At 41.0% G+C, this 22,290-nt stretch overlaps 2 protein-coding genes across 3 annotated transcripts; one reads left to right on the top strand and one right to left on the bottom strand.

Annotated features, from left to right (window-relative positions):
* LOC115693468 (uncharacterized) lies at nucleotides 1-2,920 on the bottom strand. Its single transcript, XM_030620469.2, has 7 exons — nucleotides 2,565-2,920; nucleotides 1,886-2,059; nucleotides 1,709-1,801; nucleotides 1,545-1,613; nucleotides 761-967; nucleotides 416-541; nucleotides 1-271 (listed from the first exon to the last, which is right to left on the bottom strand). Exons 1-7 carry the CDS (start codon nucleotides 2,835-2,837, stop codon nucleotides 116-118), a joined length of 1,098 nt encoding a protein of 365 aa, XP_030476329.1. The 5' UTR covers nucleotides 2,838-2,920; the 3' UTR covers nucleotides 1-115.
* Nucleotides 2,921-6,347: 3,427 nt separating this feature from the next.
* Nucleotides 6,348-21,460, top strand: LOC115693457 (clustered mitochondria protein). 2 transcript variants are annotated; one of them, XM_030620455.2, is made up of 29 exons: nucleotides 6,348-6,486; nucleotides 7,049-7,298; nucleotides 7,992-8,053; nucleotides 8,424-8,613; nucleotides 8,697-8,837; nucleotides 8,938-9,094; nucleotides 9,180-9,373; nucleotides 9,456-9,557; nucleotides 11,100-11,235; nucleotides 11,364-11,492; nucleotides 11,828-12,221; nucleotides 12,691-12,795; nucleotides 13,894-14,012; nucleotides 14,736-14,844; nucleotides 14,922-15,059; nucleotides 15,926-16,057; nucleotides 16,141-16,311; nucleotides 16,465-16,551; nucleotides 17,115-17,249; nucleotides 17,478-17,633; nucleotides 18,056-18,124; nucleotides 18,326-18,484; nucleotides 18,821-18,877; nucleotides 18,961-19,001; nucleotides 19,211-19,330; nucleotides 19,580-19,889; nucleotides 19,966-20,073; nucleotides 20,184-20,255; nucleotides 20,621-21,460. In XM_030620455.2, exons 2-29 carry the CDS (start codon nucleotides 7,070-7,072, stop codon nucleotides 21,080-21,082), a joined length of 4,284 nt encoding a protein of 1,427 aa, XP_030476315.2. In that variant the 5' UTR covers nucleotides 6,348-6,486; nucleotides 7,049-7,069; the 3' UTR covers nucleotides 21,083-21,460. The 2 variants fall into 2 exon arrangements, with proteins under 2 accessions (XP_030476315.2, XP_056169171.1); XM_056313196.1 differs by lacking the exon at nucleotides 18,056-18,124.
* Nucleotides 21,461-22,290: the final 830 nt, after the last annotated feature.

The following is a 22,290-nucleotide window of genomic DNA, read 5'->3' as shown; positions in this document are numbered from 1 at the left end:
TTAGCAAACAAGGAATATAATAAGAATGACCACTGTTTATTACATTTCAAATTAATTCAACATGCTATGCTGTTCCGATAATTCAATGACTAGACTCGTCCAAGGAACAAAAGTATCAGGATTCTCCTTTACTTCCTTTCAGGTTGATCACAGCAAGTTCTTGTTCGACAAATTCTCCAGCACACATGGATGGATATTTGCTGGCAAGTGGGGAATCCACAAAATGGCCTAAAGGCTTCAGCACTGCATCCGATGCTATGTGAGCAAACAGCTACACATGGTGGATAAAATAAGTCAGACAACGTATACATAATTTCGATCGAAGTTTTTTAATTTAAATTGAGCACTGCAAGGTCCATACAAAATTAACACGGATATTAAAATACCGACAGTAGTGGCCCATATTGATACTCACTGTTGAAGACACTCTCCATAGGCTGCAATTTTGCTTCGATGCAGCTGCCACAGCATCCATTGTCCGACTTGTTACAACAACTTCATGCATACCAGCCATGCAATCGCCAGCAGTAAGCCACTCTATCTGCAGTATAATGCCATTGCAGGAAGAAGGCAACATATGTAAATTACAATTGGTAAATCAGATCAAGGAATGCCTGGAAATAATATTTGAGATATTGACAAAGCAAAATGAAAGTCGAAGATAGCTTAGAAAATAAGTGGGAAGACTTTTCTAAACTATTCCTTTTGACATCAATGCCTCTCAGAGCGGACAACAGAGCTTGCCTTTGCATTACCCTACCTGCTTTCCTGTCTGAATAAGAAGACATCCTACAGGAACCTTCACTTCAACCTTTTGCCCATTCCTTAACCAGATGTTCAAGCCAGGGAATCTACTTCTACCATGAATAGTAAGAAAATTAAGGTCGTAGTGATACCCAGCAAACACGATTCCCTCCTGCCCATACCGGCGGAGGTCACTTCCTGTTGGGGCAAGAAGATGCGGTCCCTGTGGAAATCGAAAACCATACTTCACATGAAACATTATATAGAAAAAGGAATCAACAGAAATCAAGATTGCCAGTTAGGACAAGTGCACTCATAGACAGTCAGCAATGCCTATCTCTTCCACAGCACATTCTTAAGTCTTTAACAAAGCTATCAAGGTAATGCACTTAAAAAATGACACTGTTTGGTCAGAGGGGAGCAAGTTTGGCAAGAAGTCAGGAAGATATCAACAATGGTCTCAAAGGTCTTCTGTGTGAGCAGCAACGTGAATAATGATTAATTTTTTTTTTTGGTCGAAGAATAATGATTAATTAAGTCACTACGTAGTAACTGGGACAATGTATGGCTTCATGATATCTTTTTCATACTTCTACCAAAAAAAAAAAAAGAACAGGATGTGGAATTTACGCTGCCAATAAATGATAAATGTGGGAAACGTTGCATTCAAGATTATCCTAGAGGGAGCATGATGGAGGAAAATCACTCAGACAAGTCTTTCATTCCCAATCTCCAATTTTGATAACAGAGCTGAAGTCGAGCAGAACATGCAGAAAAATTGCAAGCTATATGATCATCACCTGCTTCATCAGAGAAGTGAATGCATCTTTTGGCAAGCCAAAGCCAATTGCTGCCATTTCAGCTACGGCCTAAGCACCATATTAGATTACATCAGACAACAAATATTCAACCGATTGGCACGAAAACAAGTATGAGCAGATAAAGGATCGTACTGGTGAATCACCTCTACTGCTGATATCATTTTGTAACCCCAAGCATCCATGGTATCCTTCCATTCAGGAAAACCATCGGGTATGACAGGCTCTGAATTCAGTTCCTGCGCGAGAGATGGGTCAATGTATAATCAGGGGATAGAGGGGATAAAAGAGAATACAAAGAAGCAAAAGCGGAGATGGAAGACCTGGAAGCGGGTGCTGGATGGCCGGGGGCCTACTCTCCACATGTATCGCCACTTAGGATCCGGGCCCTTTGGAGTAGCCGGCTGGACCTCCTTGGGCATTGACTTTAACTTCTCTTGAATTTCTTCATCGACCAAGCTCCTGGGAACTTCTATCCCTTCAGGGGTCACTCCAACCTGCCATATTCGCACTCTCGTGAAAAAACATATCATCAGCTCTAACAAACACAACAAAGAGCCCAGCTTGAAAATACGGGCTGCGAAAGAGTAGTCTCCTGTTGGATTGGGCTCCCATTGTGAAACACTCGAATCACTAGCTCATCGGTCACCCTCGAATTCACCCATAGCTAAACAAAGAATACTCAGCAGCGGAGATCGCCAGACTATTGCCTCGATTGAACTTTTTCCTTTAGTACTACCCAATAAGCTGAACAAGAAAGGTTGAAGGCTAAGGAGGGACAAATGCGAAAACCAGAGAGCCTTCCAAATGAACAAGAAACTCCACACAGCAGGGCCTGCAACGACACTCTAAATTACACCGAATGCAGGCAAAGACCATGTCAACGAGCTAAGCGAGAGACAACCCCATCTCTAGACACACGCTCAGGCGCAATCCCCCAAGCCGAAGGAGGAGGAGGAGACACGGCAGCGGAAAGAAAGGCCCTCAAGAGAAGAAGAGGACCTGGTAATGGAGGTGGGGACGCTCTTGGAGGCGCTTGAAGTGAGGAGGGGCATCGAAGTACTTCTCCATCATGTCGAGGAAGCGGTCGTTGTCGAGGGCGGAGCACCTGGGGTCCTTCACCACCAGAGCCCCCGTGTCCCTCAGGATCCGGCTCACCTCCCCGCACAGACCCATCAGCGACGGGTCCAGCTGCGCCGCCATCTCGTCCGGGTGGGAGCTCAGGGTTGGGGAGATCTCGAGGTACGGCGACAGATCGATCACCGGCACTTCCATTTTCGCGATCCTCGATCGATCATGGGATGATGGATGATGGATGATGATGGAGCTGGAAGAGAAGACGAAAAAGGAGAAACGTATATAAAGGCAAAGGCAAAGGCAAGTGGTGGGCGCCCGGCGGTATCGTGCGAGCGTGAAATTCCCCCCAAATAAAATGAAATATGTCAGAGAAATTCGGGGGGCGGGGATGGCGGGAGAGGCGTTTCGTTACCTTCGTTACGGCACGCCATCATCACCTTCGAGGGACGACACCGTGAAAGATCTTTCCACATTTACGTTAGTGGATCACGGACGGACGATCATCCAAAATTCCTTCCATGTTAAACCCCCGTCGCCCATGTGAAAAAGATCCGTTAAGGTAGAATAAAATTCATCTTAATATCGTTCCGATTATAGAAAATCTCATTTTATGTTTGATGTCACTTAATATAAAATTAATAACTCCTGAAATCTTTGTAATCCTTCGAATTTCAATCGCCATCGAAAGTTTCTCTCTCTCTCGTGGCCCCTTCAGCGAACCGAACTACCCCGTGTATGGGCGACTCCTCACTGCCGCCCACTCCACCCTACCAACTTCCACTCATACCATCCTCGCCGACCGCTTCGGATCTAACCACGTCTCCCTACACACCACTAGCCCCCTTTGTCGCGCTTCAATCATTGGCCCCATCCCTCTTCCCCTCGCTTCTCCTGGCCATGTCTCTTAGGGCCTGTTTGGCAACTTGCCAAATAGTAAAAATTTATGTTATTTTCTTTTCATAATCAGTTTGGGAGCAGAAATCCGTTTGTTAAATTTTTTGTGCCTGGGCATAATTTTGCAAAAAATTGTTCCCAGAATCAGTTTTGGAACAGAATCAAGAAGCAAAAAAAAGTAGTTTCTTGATTCTTGAACAATTTTTCCATTTCTGATTCTTCTTCATTTTCTTCTTTTTTTTGGTTTGTTCTTCTTCTTCGGCCTGCCGCCCGCCGGCCGCCGATCGCTGGCCACCGGTGACCAGCCGTAAGCCAGGGTCGGCAAGGGCGGCTCGCGGCCACGACGGTGAGGTCTCGCCCAGCCAAGGCAAGGCCGACCTCGCCGTCACCACCCAGGCGACGGACCTGGGTGGCGATGGCGAGGCCAAGCCTCGCCCAGCCAAGGCGAGGCCAACCTCGCCGTCGCAACCAGCGAGGGCGGCGGCGAGGGCTGCGACGCCCTCGCCGGCCCTGGCCTGTGGCCGATTGTCGACGCCGGCGACCGGCCTTGGCCAAGGAAGAGAAGGAAAAGAAAGAGAAAAAAAAGAAAGAAATATTAAAAAATTCAAAATATTATTAATAAAATGAAATTTTGTATAGTTATCAAACGCATTTATGTTCTTTTTCTATTCTAAGAATAGAAATTTTGGGCAGTTACCAAACGCTTTCAAATATTTCGAAATTGTTTCTGGGCATAGAATAAAAAAGAATCATTTCTGAGCAGAATCTATTCCCGGGCACAGAATGATTGCCATGTGCAGCCTTAGCATCTCGATGGCAACAACAAGCGTACGGTGGGCGCTGTCGTTGGCGGTAGCAAAACAACAATGGAGGAGGAGCATATGACGGATTAAATCAGGAGAAACTAATAGTGACCAATTGAAGGAAATTGATGATGTGAACGGTCATGATGGTCAATTGTGTCGAATGGAGGAGGAGGAGGAGGAGGGGCCCGTGAGAAGGTTGGTTTCAATTGATTTTCCACTTCGAGTAATGGAATAGTCCAGAGGTTCGGAATCACAATTGTCTCGTGCAAACACAAAATGAGTTGAGAACAATTGATGATTCCTCAATGAATCAATCGAGAGCAGATAGACATTTACAAAGAGTGTCGAGAATTGTGGGTTCGTCCTAATGTTTGTCGGATGCGTCATTTCATCACTCCATTGGAAGATAACATAGATAGTTATTTAAAAAAAATTATTTATCTAATCAGAGTTAATTTACTTTGTACCAAATTTCTTATCCAATATTTTACAAGGGTATATTTAGGTTTATGCGGTTTGGAAGACATCATCAAAGCGTCAAATAGGATAATTTGGACATGAAATCTGAACCATCGAATGCCTCAAGTGAGTAAGTTGAGCTTGAAAACACGTTAGATGACATTTTATTTTCCCTTGCCTAGCTGTATATCAAGAAACCTAGTAAAGACCTCCATAACAATCACAAACCAATAAGTTTGACCATCATTAATAACCTTGCTTCAATCCTTTCCCACCTATAAGGAAGCCTTCCAAGTCCCCATTTAGATTGAGAGGAGCAGTAGGGAGAAGCCACACAGGCTTTAATCCAGATAACGAACTTAACAGGGCACATATATTAACTTCAATATCAAGAACAAAAATTCCCAATCAACATAATCAAACGCCTTTCATTAAATCTATGAGGATCATACAACAAGGAGAAAATCTTGATGATTCTTGAGTCTTGACCAACTCAGGAGTGAAAAGAAGAATATTTACAACTAGCATATATAAGAGATAATGACACAAACAGTTCCTGAATTTTGGCAAAATGTGCAATCTGGTCTCAGAACTTTTAATATGTTCAACATAGTCTGAGTCTCTAAACTTTAGCTTAATATTCAATGTGATCCATAAACTTTTGGAAGATGTTCAATTCAATCCCTAAACTATATGAAAATGCTCAATATAATTCTTCCATTAATTTAAGTTCAAGGACTACATTGAGCATTTTCATATAGTTCAGGGACTGAATTGAATATGTACCAAAATTCCAGGGACCACATTGAACAAATTAAAAGTTCAGGGACCATATTGAACATTAAGCTAAAGTTAATAGACTATATTGAACAAATTAAAAGTTTAGGGACTAGATTGTACATTGGATCAAAGTTCGGAGACTATTTATGTCGTTTTCCCCATATACAAAAGCAAGTGATCTAATCAATAAGCAAACATATAATTAGTGAATCTTCGGATTTGTATCAATTTTATCAAGCGATGCACGCACCGCTCGAGTTCGACGCGTAGTGTGACCGTACCAACAAGCGATCCTAGCTTATGGATGCGAATTGCGTAACTCAATCAAGAACGGGCAGGGAATGACCCGCACGGCATCAAAATTTGCCGAGGAAACGTGGGGAGACAGAAACGTGACTGATCCTAAAAAACTAACAAAACAAAAGACAGAACAAAAAGCACGTGCAGCTCTTTGCCGTTCGACCCTGACTGCATATAATGGGCTTGGCCCAGGCCCAGGCCCAAATCCACGGAGAGGCCCATCGCGCCCCCGCGCACGCGCGCTCTCGTGAATGTCATAGCTTTCTCTTCCGCCCCACCCCTCCTCCCTTCCAAAACCGAAGAGAAGAGAAGGGAAGAGACCGGGGGAGTGGGGAGAGTGCTGCGGCGCTTTGCCTTTTCTTTTTCTGCAAAAACTATTTACAGCGCCACACGCACACACCCACACCAACAACAACATCAGGAAGGGCGTCAGAAGTCGCCGCCTCTCTCTCTCTCTCTCTCTCTCTCTCTCTCATTCTCATAGCCATTTCTCATAAACCCTCCTCCTCCTCCTCCGTCTCCTCCGCGCCCCTTCCCCCCATGTTCTCTTGAGTTTCTCCGACGGACCTCCCCCTCTCTCTCTCCCTCTCTCTCTCTCTCTCTGGTAAGTGCTCTCTTAGCTCGCCCGCTTCCTCCCTCCCTCCCTCCCTCGCTGGCTCACGCTGTTCACAATCAATACAAATACACGAACGGCCTCCTCCTTGTCGTCAATCATTTGTGCGCGCGCGTGTTCTGTAATGTTAATGTAACGGGTTCTCTGCAACTTTGATACGTGCTCGCCGCTGCGTAATCCTCGCCCCCCGCCTTCCATCACTTGTCGAGCTCGCTTTTCTCTCTGTCCCCCTCCACCACCTGGGTCTCTTCCCCTTTTCTTCGTTGTAGCCTCTCGCTTCTTCTCTCGATTGGATTCTCTTGAGCTGTGGTCGCTGGTTTTCCTCCCTCCCGTTCCAATTTTGCATTCCCGGTCTGTCTCCCCGCCGCTTCAATCACACGTCGCGCTCCCTTCTTCTTCCTCTTCTTCTTCGCAACGTTCTCCTCCGTCTGCTTCTGTTCTCCGCCACGTATTCCTCCTCTTTCGAATTTTATATGGACTTATGCTGCTCTGCTCCTGTTTGAATTCTTTCGAGCAAGAATGCCTCGCTGATTTTCGGGCCGTTTCGATTGACTTAGGTTCTGCACTCGGGTGGCAAAATGGCGGGGAAGTCTAACAAAGGCAAACATCGGAGAGTCTCTCACGCTGCCGCGAATTCTGCCGAGGGACCGCCCTCCTCGGATGCCGCCGCCGCGAAGGAGATTGCGAGCCCCTCCGACTCCATCGTAGCTGATGCTAATGGAGTTCCGGCTGTTGGAGAACTGGGTGGGGCTGGACCTGAGTTGAAGGAATCTGAAACTGCGGATGCAGCAAGCCAGTCGAAACAAGGTAGACATTGCTTTGCTAATGTTTTCCACGTTCCTGCTCTTTCATATGAGGATGTCGAGAGGACATACTTATGCGGCTATGCCCAGCAATTGACTGTTAATTTGTCATCCTAGATAATATCTTGCTCTTTTGATTTCTCATTTTGCCGCCACACTTGACACGTCCATCTTCTGCATCCTTCTTCCCCTTTTTTTTTTTTTTTTTTCTTTTTTCCGAAAAGTTTGCGCCGGCGACTCTTCTGTAGATGCTATTTTGAACTTTTCCGGATAAATTTACTGGGATTCAAACATTTTGCTGCGCCCAGTCTGGTTTCTTAGTCCTCCAAGTGGCGAACATATTTGCTTTAACTACTATGCAGAAGTGCAATGTTTGCCCCATCCCTCTTTGCTCTAAAGTGCTGTCGGTCAATTCTCGCAACTGACAGTCCTCTTATTCTCCTTCCTCTGTCGTCCTATATCTTGTTTATGATCATATCTCCTAGACATGTAATAGGAAGTAAGTGATGGCAGCAGCTTACTTCTTTCAAATGTTTTTGGACGAGGAGGCTTCGATTTCAATTCCCATTCAGTGTTGAGTTAAAATAGATGCATTGGCTGGGTCAAAGCTTCATTTGGTTTTGCGAGTTTTGAGAATTCTATTGTTGCATGCACTAATATGTATTGTATTGTAATTGCTTCAACTCTGCGGTTGCAGGAGACCTTCATCTCTATCCAGTTCCTGTCAAGACACAAAGTGGCGAGAAGCTTGAGCTACAAGTACACTCCCTTGATTGCTCTTGCTCTTTTGATATAGAAATATGGTTGTCTGATTGTTCACTTAGCCGCTGAGATATTACCTTGGTCATGATAATTTTGCTCACATAATTAGTCTAAAATTGGTCTTGGCATCTTAATCATTGTAGTCAGTTAATGTTAAAAGGTGTCAGCTATTTGGGATTTTTTTTTTCTGTGCCCACTTATTTGCTGAGATATTACTGCTCAAGATGATTGTGCTTTCGCGTTGAGAATGTATTAGTCTCCATGTCTTAAATACCACACCTAGTTAACAACAGGAAATGGGGTCAGCAATCTGACATTTTTTATTGTGCTTCTAGATTAATGTACTATGTACTGTTCCCATTTGCAGTTGAATCCAGGAGATTCAGTGATGGATATTAGGCAATTTCTTCTTGATGCTCCTGAAACATGTTTCTATACATGCTATGACCTACTGTTGCACACAAAGGATGGGTTGACTCACTGCCTGGAGGACTATAATGAAATTTCCGAAGTAGCTGATATTACCACCAGCAATTGCTCCTTGGAAATGGTTGCTGGTAGGGTTCAAAGTTAAAGGACAAATTATTACAGCAGTCAGATCATTTTTCTGCTAAGTAATGCTGATTTTTTTTTTTGGCAGCATTATACGAAGACAGATCAATCAGGGCTCATGTTCATCGCACGAGAGATTTGCTGTCCCTATCCACACTTCATGCCTCACTGTCGACATCCCTTGCTTTGCAGTATGAGACAACTCAAAACAAGGGGTTGGGAGCCAAAGGTGTGGCTGTACACAACTGATGTCCTTTGTAACGATATTTTATTATTGTGCCTGTGCATTCTATACTAAAACTTTCCATTTCCAATTCATTTTGTTTCAGATACTCCAAAAATTGAAGTTCCAGAGCTTGATGGTCTGGGTCTTATGGAGGATGTTCCTGGAGCCCTAAGAAACTTGATATTACCTTCTTCAAGGGAGATAAAATGTGTGGAGAGCATCGTCTTTTCATCCTTTAATCCTCCTCCAAGTTATAGGAGGTAGGAGCTTCTTTGCATTTTTGTGTCTATTCCTCTTTGTTCTTTGAGTTTTTTTGTTGAACTTTCGGCTTTTTCTTATTTCCAGGCTTGTGGGTGATCTGATTTATTTAGATGTAGTGACTTTGGAAGGTAATAAATTTTGTATCACTGGAACGACAAAAACATTTTACGTCAATTCAAGCTCAGGGAATATTCTTGATCCAAAGCCAAGTAAAGCTACCGTTGAGTCAACCACCCTTATTGGACTCCTGCAAAAGATTAGCTCTAAATTCAAAAAAGGTACCGTATGTGTGGTTTTGCTTAGTATGCTGCTGTACAATAATTGGCTTTAACATAGACTTTCTGTGTTATTGTGTTCAAGCTTTCCGTGAGATTTTGGAACGAAAGGCTTCTGCTCATCCGTTCGAGAACGTTCAATCATTATTACCTCCAAATTCATGGCTTGGGGTATACCCGGTTCCTGGTGCGTCAGACTCTATAGTAGGAGAATTTATCTTCATGGTTGCATAGCTGTGTCGTTCGATAATTTCTTATTTTTCAGTGTGAATCAATCGATATCCTTCAAGCTTGTGATATAAATGCTGAGACGATTAACTTAACAATATCATGCCTAGGTGATAGATGGAGATGTCTTGAGGGTAAGAACAGTATGTTGTTTATTGTCTGAACTGTTCATTCTTTCAACAATATGTGTAAAACAAGTGCATTATCGTCAAGGATTCTCAGTTGTGGTACAGTAAAGCATGGCATAGTTGTTAGCACTCAGGATAATTTGCATTCCTTTTGCCTTTTTGTTAGCCTAATGGATATAACTTTTTAACTTTCGATTAAGCCAGCAGAATTAACTGCTTCCTGACCTTCTTGCTCATTTTCTGGCTCTGCCGTCTCAAACTTTTTAATCTGTTCTGTACATATTGAAGTTTTATATTGCACCTGATTTTTATATGATATATGCCAGCTTTTGACTTTTTGGTTTGATCAATATGTTAAAGATTCTGTTTTGGGGGAGCAAAACTTTTGTAATTTTTGACGTCTTCTTGTGGTGTATTATCATTTAACTTAAAGGAGAGGGAAAGTTTTAGGACTATGGAGAAACTGCATCTGTTTGAGGAATTTTAATGCGGAGTCAATTGCTGGAGATAATGGACACAGTGGACTAAACTGCACACAGTTTGTGAGTTTGAGTTCTTGAATTCATCATGTGAAAGTTCTGGTGTCAAAATTGAGAATTATAGTTTTGTTGAAAAATAAAGACCTTTCAGCTATCAATAAATAGAGCCGTATTAACTGGATTGCCTGATTATGGATAGATGATGAATTTTTTGTTGAAAATTCTTTGGGGGAACTTTGATTTATCCACGTTTAGTAAAGAAGTTCCAGTAGAATAGCCAGAAATTGCTATTAGAGAATGCTATACTAGTTCACGTTACATATTGGCTGGGAGAGGCATTGTGGAATGATTCATAAGGAAGACCCACCCCCAAATGGTTATCTCAGTGAGTACTCTTTTTGGGGGTTTGGCCATGTGATATGAATGGTATTAGAGTAGGACCTCCTTTTAGTAGATGTATGGTCACGGATAGACCAGGCTTCAGTCAATAAATGAGAGTGGGGAAGGATATTCGGGATGAGAGGACTTGCATAAGGTGTGACTCTTGGTATGCTTCTAGGATGGCAAAGAGGAGAAATGGACCTAATCACACATTTAAAGAGGGGTATAATGTTGGGCTATATGGGCTGGCACCGACGAGGATTTCGGTGTCTTAAGTGGGAGAATTTGTAACGCTTCAGATCCCACATTGGTGGATGATTTCTTGTGATGTGGTTCACAAGTAAGACCACCTCTAAATGGTTACCACCTTGAATGCTCCTTTTGGGCTTGGGCTATGTGGAAAGAGTTGGTATTATAGGTGCAATTCATTTTTTTTTTCTTAAGAAAAAAGTGCTTGAAGCTGGCTGATGCCACATCTCCTACTAATTCATATTTGATCACTTCTGTCATCAGATCATAGACGTGATGCAGCCAGAGCTGAGGATGCACTAACTCTTTCTTATGGTAGTGAGCTGATTGGCATGCAGAGAGATTGGAACGAGGAGTTGCAGTCTTGTAGGGAATTTCCCCATACAACTCCTCATGAAAGGTACACCGAATTACATGCTACAGATTTTGTCTGAATAAAAAACAATTCAATTTGATGCTTATTTAAGCATGTCCAATCTCTCTTCCCCTTTTTAATGAATTGCTGGTAATGAATGTACTTCCTTGCAGGATTCTGCGGGATAGGGCTCTCTACAAGGTGACTTCTGACTTTGTAGATGCAGCGGTAAATGGTGCTATCGGAGTCATTAGCAGATGCATACCCCCGATCAATCCAACAGATCCCGAGTGCTTCCATATGTTAGTGCTTCTTGAAATGGTCGTGATCTTGTTCTATTTATATAAGAGTTCGTTCTCAAAGAATATCTCTATGATTCTTTATCTAGTTTCTATGTGGTTTTCCCAGCCTTCCCTGATTATATGCTCTTGATGATTTCTTCCATTGTTCTCCTGGTTGAGATAAATTTTTATCGACGATGAAAACTAGTTTACTTTTTTTAAGTTTGAGGGCTACAGGCTTGGCCTCTTTTGATTCTGTGGCCTGTTTCAATACCTTCTTGGTATGCTCTTACCACTTGGCAAAATTATTTCCTTTTTGTCATCTTACTTGACAAATTATTTGTGTTTGCGTTTAGGTATGTCCACAACAATATATTCTTCAGTTTTGCTGTGGATGCCGACCTCGACCATTTGTCAAAGAAACGTGCATCTGATTCTACTTCGAAGGGCGAGAGCACAAATTCGTGCCACAAATTATCTGAGAAGGTGTCATCTGAGTTACCAAGTGCATCCATTGGAGTTACCGATGGAGAAAAAAACAAGTCAAATTCTGGTGGAAATGCTGTTACTATCCAGTCGGAACCTGATCTATCTGCCGAGACCCAGATGGGTGATAGCGAGCAGGCTACATATGCATCTGCAAATAATGATTTGAAGGGCACCAAAGCATATCAGGAAGCTGATGTTCCTGGACTTTATAATCTTGCTATGGCTATAATTGACTATAGGGGTCATAGGGTGGTAGCTCAGGTGGGTAAAATATTAGTATCTTCCTTTGCTGTTGTAATATCTTACAATTTTGAATCCTGACAAGGTTAACAGACTTGTGACACGTATAAAGATCACGTGTCAGATCTTTTTCTCTATTTCAAGCTGCACATTGGATAAAACACGGTCAAAACCTGATGCTTCCTCTAGGCTTCTATTTACTTGTATTTGCTTTTCACATTTAAGTCGGTCTTCCTTTTTAGTGTGCTTGCCTCATCATGTTAGCCTCAAGACTCGGTGGATTTTTTTGTTTACAGATAGCCAATTGCTGTAATTGTTAACTAAGTTGAAAAACTTGGTGATTTTGTCTGTCTCCTGATTGACATTTTCTATTGTCTTCTTCTCTATGCTGATTTTCTCCTGCTTTTAATTTTCAAATAGTTCCTTTACTAGATATGTCCACGATTTTTCTCTGGCTTTATGAAGTTGTTCTCTACACTTTTTATTGTAGAGTGTGTTGCCTGGCATCCTTCAAGGGGATAAATCCGAATCCCTTCTGTATGGTTCTGTTGATAATGGCAAGAAGATATGCTGGAATGAAGATTTTCATTCCAAGGTGAGGGGTAGTTTTTGTTTGTCGGACATTCCATTCATAGCCTATGTGCAAGATATGTGCATACTCTTACAAGAACCATATATGACTTTTGTAATAACACAACCAATCAACCTGACCTTTGTGGAAAGTTCTTCTAGCATATGAAGAGAGGAGGTCATACGTCAAATGCTCCATAGTGTCACTCCATTTTGGATCCTTTGTAGAGAGAGAAATGAAATGAAAGAAGGCATATCTGCTCTTCAAGTGAATGGTCTTATATACACACAAGACATTAAGAGATGCAGATGATTCCTTAATCAGCAAATAATATTGTGAAGAACCATTATTTCTGGTTGGTAATAAGTGTTCTGCTATTCTGTCTCGACTGCTGCAGTAGAATGTTTTCTTGGGGCATAAATGTGATAAATTCTGTGCCAAAAGTCTGATAATTCCAAGTAATGTAGCTTAGTTATTTTTCTTATGAAGTGGAATGCCAGCTAAGCATTTAGTTGCTTAAAACACTATTCCATCTACCCATATAAAGTGCTCTCTGCTATGTGAATTTTGTTTTTCGCACACACTCACACACAAGACTTGGTCATCATCTTCTCGCTTCTACGAGGATGGTTGTCAAATCAGGATTTGGGTACTCTGTTAAGGAGTTGAGACCATGAAAATTCTAAAGCAGAATTACGTAATGAATTAAATATAAGCAGCCAATGATTCTACTACCAGTTGAAATGGCATTTGTTTTTGGAAGTGGGTGGTCTGGGGCTAACCAACTTAATATAGCATTGTCCTATTCTCATACAAAATTTGGGAAGTGATTCAGCAACACTTCATTTTAAGTTGACTATAGTAAAAGACACAGTTATGAATGACCGAGTGTCAATTCTTAAATTATATAAGTTGTAATGCAGTGTTTGAGCCCAAAATGAACAAAAGCATCAAAATCTGTTGCTTGTGATGATGCCTTCTGCATAGCCCTTCCGCCCGAGCGCAGTTAAGGAAAACTGGGAATGTATTGATAGGCATTTCATTAATCAAGCTTGCACTTCAAATTTCTCAATCTAGCTTTCTGTGGTTCTCCCTTGTATGACCTGGTATTCTTGTCTTTAGGTGTTGGAGGCAGCAAAACGTCTTCATTTGAAGGAACATGCTGTATGTGATGGTTCTGGAAACATTTTCAAATTAGCTGCACCAGTGGAATGCAAGGGTATTGTGGGTAGCGATGACAGGTTATCCTCTTGGGGCAGCTTATCTTACCTCTTCTTGGTTTGCTGGTTGATATGTGATCATCTTAAGTCTAACATCACCTTTTACCCATAATTTGTTTGAACTATGTGCTTTTATTGTTCATGCCATTCTGGATATTTTCATTATCTTGCTGTTTTCCTCCTCAATAATTGTTGCTTATTTTTTTCCTTTTGGCTTGCACTAGTTCTTAAGGCGCCTTTCACATTATTCTCAGGGTACGCTAAACAGCTTAACAGTTTAGTGTGCACTGTCTGCTGGAGAGATACAATTCTAATGGGTAGAAGAATTGATTCCGTGATGATAGAAAAAAGAGAAGATTTCACTAACTGAGAAAGAGTTAAACAGTTGAGGTGCACATTTTTTATGTTTGGGGATGATTCCACTACAAGTGTAAAGTTACATAGCGCTTGGCTATGGTGATGTATTGACTGGATCTAAACTAATGTAGGGCATGCATCTTGCCATTTTTGTGCCACTATTGGAACTTAAAATTTAATTTTGGTTGCAGCATCTTGCTAAAGTGCGGTTGCTATATTGATTAAAATTCCCATTTGTCAAACATGTTTTTACATGGCATAAAATACTGTAGTTGGGGGAACTGAGACAAGACAGTTGAAAATTTCTTCTCATTTTATCTGCACGTTATTTATAGTGTGTGTGTCTCATAAGGTCCTCTTTCCATTTACTCTTTTGTTTTGATTTAGGCACTATCTTCTTGACTTGATGAGAGTAACTCCTCGTGATGCAAACTACACTGGACCTGGATCTCGATTTTGTATTTTGAGACAGGAATTAGTCACAGCTTTTTGCCAGGTAGCTCATGCTATTACTGTAGTTAAGTGGTTCAGCCATCTTCATGATTTCTTACTTAAAATTTTTCTATTGAGAAGGCCCAGGCTGCAGGGAGATCGAAACAGAGTTCAAGCTCTGATACTGTCCGTGACTCACCAACTGATTCTTTAAGAGTTGCCAGAGATAACGGACTTGGGAATGCTGATGCTGGTGTTGGAGGATTTTCCGACAGTAAGGTAGTTACCTTATCTTTCCCCTTCAATTGGTATTGGGCAATTATAGTTTAGTTCTATCCAGGCATTTGTAAACTTGGCATTATATCCCCTGAATATCACATCAGGGCATTGTGTATGTATCATTCAGATAATATGCTATAGCATCTTTAAATTGGTGAATAGTATTGGTTACTTCGTGCATGACTTAATCTCAAGTCCCAGCAATGGTTGATTCATGGCGTCATATGTTTTTTTGCGGCTCTAAGAAAGAGTTGATTAGTACGTATAACTGTCTTTGTCTGTACAGCTTGTTTGAACAAGAACTTGGCATAATCTGAAAACCCAGCATTGTTCTAGGTGATTGGTGTTCTTCGTCAAAAGAGAGAAAATCGGTCATTCTGAGTAGATGCAGAAGTTTATGTGTTTTCTATTGGCCGAAGTCAAGTAGGTTGTGCCATTCCCATATTCAGTGTTGGAACTCTTTAAGGTGCTTGAAATGATCTAGCAATCAGCGGAGATCAATTATCTGTCTGGAAAGACTCAAATAGTCTTTGAGGGACTGGAATTTCCATTTCATAGCTAAAAATATGAATACATAACTCTATTCTGAGCTTAATCTTTGTCTATCTACGCCCTCATGCGCAATCTCTTATTTATTTTCCTTTGTGTTTGGGTACAGTATTTCCCTGACTTAATGTATTAGATGTGCCATTTTGCTTCAACAAAAGTACGCTTTATTTTATTTTATTTCATTTCATCTATTGAAGATTGAAAAAGGGCCAAAGTCATCCTACATGGCATGAAAACTGAATTGTTCCCGCTGTGTGTACACATAAGAATTTGCCCCCGTTTTACCTTCTTACTAAAATGATCGCTGCATCTTGCAGGACATCAGAGAAGAGGGGACTGATGCTGTGCAACAATGTCCTCCTGCATCTGCTGAAATCTCTGAATCTAATGATGAAATACTTTTCAACCCTAATGTTTTAACTGAATTTAAGTTGGCTGGGAATGAAGAGGCAAGTTTGGTATCTTGCGCTTTGTTCTTATGTACTCAAAAGTCAAAACTTCTTATGCCTTTATCACGGCCTGTCTTTATTAGGAAATAGCAGCAGATGAAGAAAATGTGAAGAAAGTTAGTTTGTATCTAAAAGAAGTTGTGCTGCCAAAGTTTATACAAGATCTTTGCTCCCTTGAAGTTTCTCCCATGGATGGCCAGACATTAACTGAAGCCCTCCATGCCCATGGAATCAATGTTCGTTATATTGGAAAGGTGACTTTATAAGATAGAAGTTTAAGCTTATCTAAAGCTTTAAAGTCAGGCTTGAACAAAAAAAATTGAACTTAATGAAGAATTCATAGAAGTTGAGTGTTATATTCTTTATTAATTTACTCTTGAATTTTGCAAACTGCATTTTAATGACAGGTGGCGGATGGGACCAAACATTTGCCACATCTTTGGGATCTATGTTCTAATGAAATTATGGTTAGGTCAGCAAAGCACCTGCTGAAGGTCAGTCTGGATTGTCAAGTTATCTTTGGTAGATTTCTAAATTCTTGGTGAAGAACATAACCAAGAAATAAAGCTGCTTTGGTTTAGTGCTGTTGGATATTGTGATTGTTGGCTTATTGCTGCTAAAGTTTTTTTTTTGGTTAATTTTACCTACATTTACGTTGAGAAAATGATGCATCACATTTTACCTGGAAAATCTTGTACTAGGAGTAAACACCCAAATTAAATGCATGTTGAGAATGTTGGCAGATCCATGCATGGATTACCAAGTTCAGGTGACATATATCGTAGCAGAAACTCTTCAAGCCAGAGCTGCTAATAGGCTTATGGCTTTCTTTGGTGTGAATACTTGATATCTGCAAGCATACTTTGAGTTATTTGCATGCATGCAAGTAGTGAAGCATTTAGTTTCTTTGGTTTAGACTCTGAATGTTGAATCTTAAATTTGTCTTTTTAATTTCGTACGATGAAGCTGAGAATTGTTGTTTAGTTCCTTGAGCCTGTATTACATGATATGCTATGGTTACGGAGACCAATCTTATTGTTCTTTATTGATTTTGCAGGATAGTTTGAGGGATACGGAAGATCATGATATTGGTCCTGCAGTATCACATTTCTTCAATTGCTTCTTTGGACAGAGTCAAGCCGTTAATCTGAAAGGGATGGGTAACAATGTGCAGTCTAGGATCCAAAAGAAGGTACAATATAATTCTCGATAGTTTGCCATTCTTTCATTAGTGGTGATATTGCAGGCAGTTAGCTGTGTTAGTGTAATAGTATGTTAGGAAAGGGGAAGCGTCTTCTTAACAGAGAAATTGCTGGATATTTTTGCTTGAGAAGTTTAAGCTAGTCACGTCTAAAGCAATAGCTTAGTTTAGCATCCAGGGAAATCAGGTCATTATATATATACTGTCGATTGTCATCAGGACCAAGGTGGCCACCAATCTTCGGGCAAGTCTTCAAGAGGGCAAGCTAGATGGAAAAGCAGAGCTTCTCTGAAGAAGATTCAATCTTCATGTATGAATATTAGTTCAGACACCCTATGGTCTGACATTAAAGAATTCGCGAAGCTCAAATATCAGGTAAGTTCTACGTCCTTGAGTGAACCCCCAAAGGTAGAGCTTCAGGAATTAATCTGGATGCGGTGCATAAAGCTGCAGGCATGTGTAAGACTAAACCACCAGTTGGTTGATCTTATCTTCGCTGAATCAAGCTACATAAAAAAAATAAATAAAAAAAAACTTTTAATGCTGAAATGCTTTAGCCTGGTAGTAACCATTTGTGTGATGATATGATGTTGAAAGTGCATAGAATCCTCAGGACCTGAACAAGCCTAAGCTAAACATAGTTTACAACTTAGATCTGTTTCTCATCCCCTATAAGTTTGCATTTTCTCCAAGGAACAACGAATTGGCCTAGTGGTGCTATGCCAGAAAATTTTCATGTTCTTGACTTTTGTGCTCTTATCCACCAACTTGTCCTACCATGTGTCTCTGTTTTATAGTTTGAGTTGCCGGAGGATGCAAGACAACGTGTGAAGAAAGTTGCAGTTTTGCGCAACTTCTGCCATAAGGTTTAGTTGAATTTGCATTTTGTTTTATTTATTTGAGTTTCCATGACGTGAATCTGTGTTTGATTAGATATTTTCTGGATTGTGAAGGTTGTTGGACAGGGAAAATTGTCATATATCTTGTGGTGATATTTAATATTTATGGGATGCCAAGGTGAATTTGTTTAATGTATCATGACACTTTTTTGTATGTCTTCACAATAGGTCGGCATATCTATTGCTGCTCGCAAGTATGATTTCGGTGCTCCACTACCATTCCAAACATCTGATATCTTGGATATCCAACCTGTAGTGAAGCATTCAATTCCCGTGTGTACAGAAGCAAAGGATCTTGTGGAACTCGGGAAAGTCCAACTGGCAGAAGTAATAGCTCTTTATGTGTTTGTTCAATTTTCTGTTTTTTCGAATTTGGGGTTTTAAAAGTTCATGTAAAAGTGATATGGTGGTAGGTTTTATTCTGTAGAGAGTTTGTGGTATTGGTTAGTGAATTTCTGCTTAATTAGAAATGAAATAAATCAGGTAGATCAGATACATATACCTTTTTCCATCTGTAAGTATGCGTAACCAATTGTCCGGGTTTGCCGACTTTTCTTTATTTACTTTGCCTACTTTTGAAAACAATAAAATTTAATCCCTTGATCAATTTTTCCTTCCCATATGTCTAAGACTCTATTAAGTCCTGTGGCCCTTCTGTTTCAGGGAATGCTTAGTGAAGCATACACATTGTTTTCGGAGGCATTTTCAATGCTTCAGCAGGTACATATTGTTTCCGTCCATTAAAATTGCCTTGTGGATGTTGTTCATCATCGTTGTTACATCTTTCAATTAATGTATTGCAGGTAACAGGTCCAATGCATCGAGAGGTAGCTAATTGCTGTAGGTACATATCATAACTTGAACCTCTCATGAAGTTGCAGTTATAATTTTGATTACTTTATTGCCATGAACCACGTGGGAACTAACAATTTTTGCTGTAATGTCGGATATAAGCTGGAGCTTTAATTCTTGACTGCAATGACTTTGTATTTGTCTCTATTTTCTGGTTATAAAGCAAGTAATGTGTGTAACTTTATTAATTCGACTTTCCAGGTACCTTGCGATGGTTTTGTATCATGCAGGAGACATGGCAGGGGCCATAATGCAGCAGCACAAGGAATTGATTATAAACGAACGATGCCTGGGTTTGGATCATCCTGACACTGCCCACAGGCACTGTTCTTTTCCCCCTCCCCCGGCCTCTTCCTTCTGTTTCATAAATAAATTGGTGCTTGGATATGATTATCAAGTCTATCTTGTCAATTGTTGGTGTAGGGTGTAGGCCTTCTTTCCTTGGATGTTTGAAAGTTTATGCATGTTGATTTTTACTTGATTTATGCTGATTTTCAAAATCCACCCTCCCCCGGTTCTCTCGCTGTTGTTATTGTGGGTATAAATCTTTGCAATAATTCCTGGTTGCAGCTATGGAAATATGGCTCTTTTCTACCATGGACTTAATCAAACAGAACTTGCTCTAAAGCATATGGCACGGGCATTACTCCTACTTAGTTTGTCATCAGGCCCTGATCATCCAGATGTTGCTGCAACATTCATAAATGTTGCAATGATGTACCAGGATATGGGAAAGATGGATACAGCTCTTCGTTATCTGCAGGAGGCATTGAAAAAGAATGAGAGGCTTCTGGGGGAGGAGCATATTCAAACTGCCGTGTGCTATCATGCACTTGCAATTGCATTCAATTGTATGGGTGCCTTTAAGCTCTCTCATCAGGTGTGTATGCGCTTCAAGCAATTAGTCCGTCAATGATGTGCTATAACAGATGACTAATGTTGCCTTATTATGCCAGCATGAGAAGAAAACTTATGACATACTTGTTAAGCAACTTGGTGAGGACGATTCACGGACCCGTGACTCGCAGAACTGGATGAAGACATTCAAAATGCGTGAACTTCAGGTAAACAGATGATATAGTTGGTTGACATAGTATTTACTTTTGGACAGTTCATTCTTATTTTTCTGTTCTAGTAAACTCATCACTTTTCTCTGTCAATGCTATGTGGGCAGATGAATGCACAAAAGCAGAAGGGCCAAGCTGTGAATGCAGCTTCTGCTCAAAAGGCTATTAATATTTTGAAGGTACTTTTCGATGACTTTTCAGTTTGTGCTTGGCTAGATTGTTTCAAGCTATGAGATATGTTAATGGTAGTGGCATAATCTCGAACATATGAAGGATAAAGAATTTGGAAAAGGCAATATCTTTGAACATATCCACCAAAAGTTACATTTCATGCGACTTATACTCTCCGCCAGAGCTTTGTAGATAAAACATTAGCCATGCTGGTTTGCTGAAAGGCAAAGGTCCATCTGTCTTGCTAAAAGGTTGTCGAGGTCCCATTTGGACAATGATGTTCTGCCTCCCTGCAATATTTGGCTCCTTTTATGAATTTTGTGATTCAATCAACCATCTGTGTGTGTGTAATGGTTCTCTTTTTGCTCAACAGGCTCATCCAGACTTGATGCATGCATTTCAAGCTGCTGCTGCATCTGGGGGATCTGCAAGTTCCAGTACGTCTGTTAATCAGTCAATTAATGCTGCCATTATTGGCGAAACTCTTCCACGAGGAAGAGGGGTTGATGAAAGGGCAGCACGAGCAGCAGCTGAAGTAAGGAAAAAGGCTGCGGCTAGGGGTCTCTTGATACGTCCACATGGTGTTCCTGTCCAAGCTTTGCAACCCCTTACGCAGCTTCTCAATATCATCAATTCAGGAATGACCCCTGAAGTTGTCAATAGTGAGGAAACTGATGGGTCGAAGAAGGAAGTCAATGGCCATTCTCAAAATGGCTCTGAAGATAAGAATGACCAAGTACCGTCTGTAGAAGTTCAGCCGCCAGTTGGATTGGGCCGAGGCCTGGGATCTCTTGAAACAAAAAAGCAGAAGGCAAAGCCGAAAGTTGCTGATTAAGTTCAGAGGGCAGACCATTTGGGCAAAGGAGTTTTCTCTAAAGGTCAGATTACAGCTGTGCTATGATGTTTTCAAAAATTCAAAGCACCGCGGCAATTTACTGATAGTACCCATCAGTACGCTTATGCTTCTCAATTCGGCAATTTTTTTTGCTATGCAAGATTCAGCTCGCATGCCGTCGGGTTCTGAGGAAGTTATAGTCAGAATAATCTTGTCATTATTTTTGTTATCATCGTTACGAAATTTTGTTGGCTATTGTATTGCCGATGTTGTCAAGGCATCTAAAAGGAGTTTTTGCATTTCAATGTATTGTACGAGACAACTTGTAAACGAATTTTAGAAGTCGTAATAGAAATTTGAGTGAACCATGGCATTCTATGCTGCCCTTAGTCCCTGCTGATCTCTCGTGGTAGCAGATGGGTTTCATCTGGAGTCTCTAGAGGATTGAATTTTCAATGGTTTTGGACCACCGCGCAGAGAGTGAAGCCACTGAAGTGTCTCTTCAGTTAAGAATCCGAATCCTTTGTTGATTAAGCTTCACTTGTTGCTGGCACCTTTGGTTCTGCTGGGACTGGACGCTCGTCCTTCCTGTATGAATCTTTTTACCTTGCTAGAACCTTTTGGTACATGCCTTGCCGCTGGAGGGAAGAACTTTTCCTCCTGTGGACATCATCGTACACTAATCAATCTGGACACGCACTTTATTCTTCTTTCTCCGCTAAGAAGCAACGGCGGAGCAAACAACCGCAAAGAGGAACAACTTGACGGGGGAAGCCACCCAAAAGTTTGAGTCTTGTTAGTAAAGGTGATAATTTGGCCAGACGTCTGTCTTTACACTAGGATGGCGCAACCGCTCGCATTGGGCTCTAAAGGTTAGCGGTGCATTGGCTTCACCAATGTTACGAGTTGAAAAGATTTCTATAGACTGACGGGCAACTTCTTCAATCGATAACATGTTAGTTTACCAACAATTATTATAGAAATACAAAGAGTTATTTAACTAGTTACGTGTTGTTTAGTTACCAATAGTTATGGTATCGATATTTAATTAACTTTTGAATTATCTATTATTACTATAAAATATCACTATTAACTTGTGTAGCTTTCCAATGCATATAGTTACAAGCTTTCGTAGAAAATTACCAACTCTTACCATAAAAGCACAGGGAGGAGCAACTAGTCGTTACCATAAAGGTCTCCACCTACTG

The sequence above is a fragment of the Syzygium oleosum genome, unplaced genomic scaffold, assembly GCF_021117445.2.
Source record: "Syzygium oleosum isolate NSW1041296 unplaced genomic scaffold, Sole_v2.1 Sole_v2.07, whole genome shotgun sequence".
NCBI classification, from domain to species: domain Eukaryota; kingdom Viridiplantae; phylum Streptophyta; class Magnoliopsida; order Myrtales; family Myrtaceae; genus Syzygium; species Syzygium oleosum.
Note: the sequence above shows the minus strand (reverse complement) of the source record. Positions and strands in the feature narration are given on the sequence as shown.

Bases quoted from the DNA above. Each gene is read 5' to 3' on its own strand.
- LOC115693468 (XM_030620469.2), bottom strand. From the start codon at position 2,837: ATGGAAGTGCCGGTGATCGATCTGTCGCCGTACCTCGAGATCTCCCCA. The intron at 2,060-2,564 runs GTCCTCTTCTTC...CGAATATGGCAG, and splicing joins GTCCCCACCTCCATTACCAG to GTTGGAGTGACCCCTGAAGG. The intron at 1,614-1,708 runs GTGATTCACCAG...TATGGTGCTTAG, and splicing joins AAATGATATCAGCAGTAGAG to GCCGTAGCTGAAATGGCAGC.
- LOC115693457 (XM_030620455.2), top strand. From the start codon at position 7,070: ATGGCGGGGAAGTCTAACAAAGGCAAACATCGGAGAGTCTCTCACGCT. The intron at 15,060-15,925 runs GTAGTTACCTTA...TGCATCTTGCAG, and splicing joins GAGGATTTTCCGACAGTAAG to GACATCAGAGAAGAGGGGAC. The intron at 20,074-20,183 runs GTAAACAGATGA...CTATGTGGGCAG, and splicing joins TCAAAATGCGTGAACTTCAG to ATGAATGCACAAAAGCAGAA.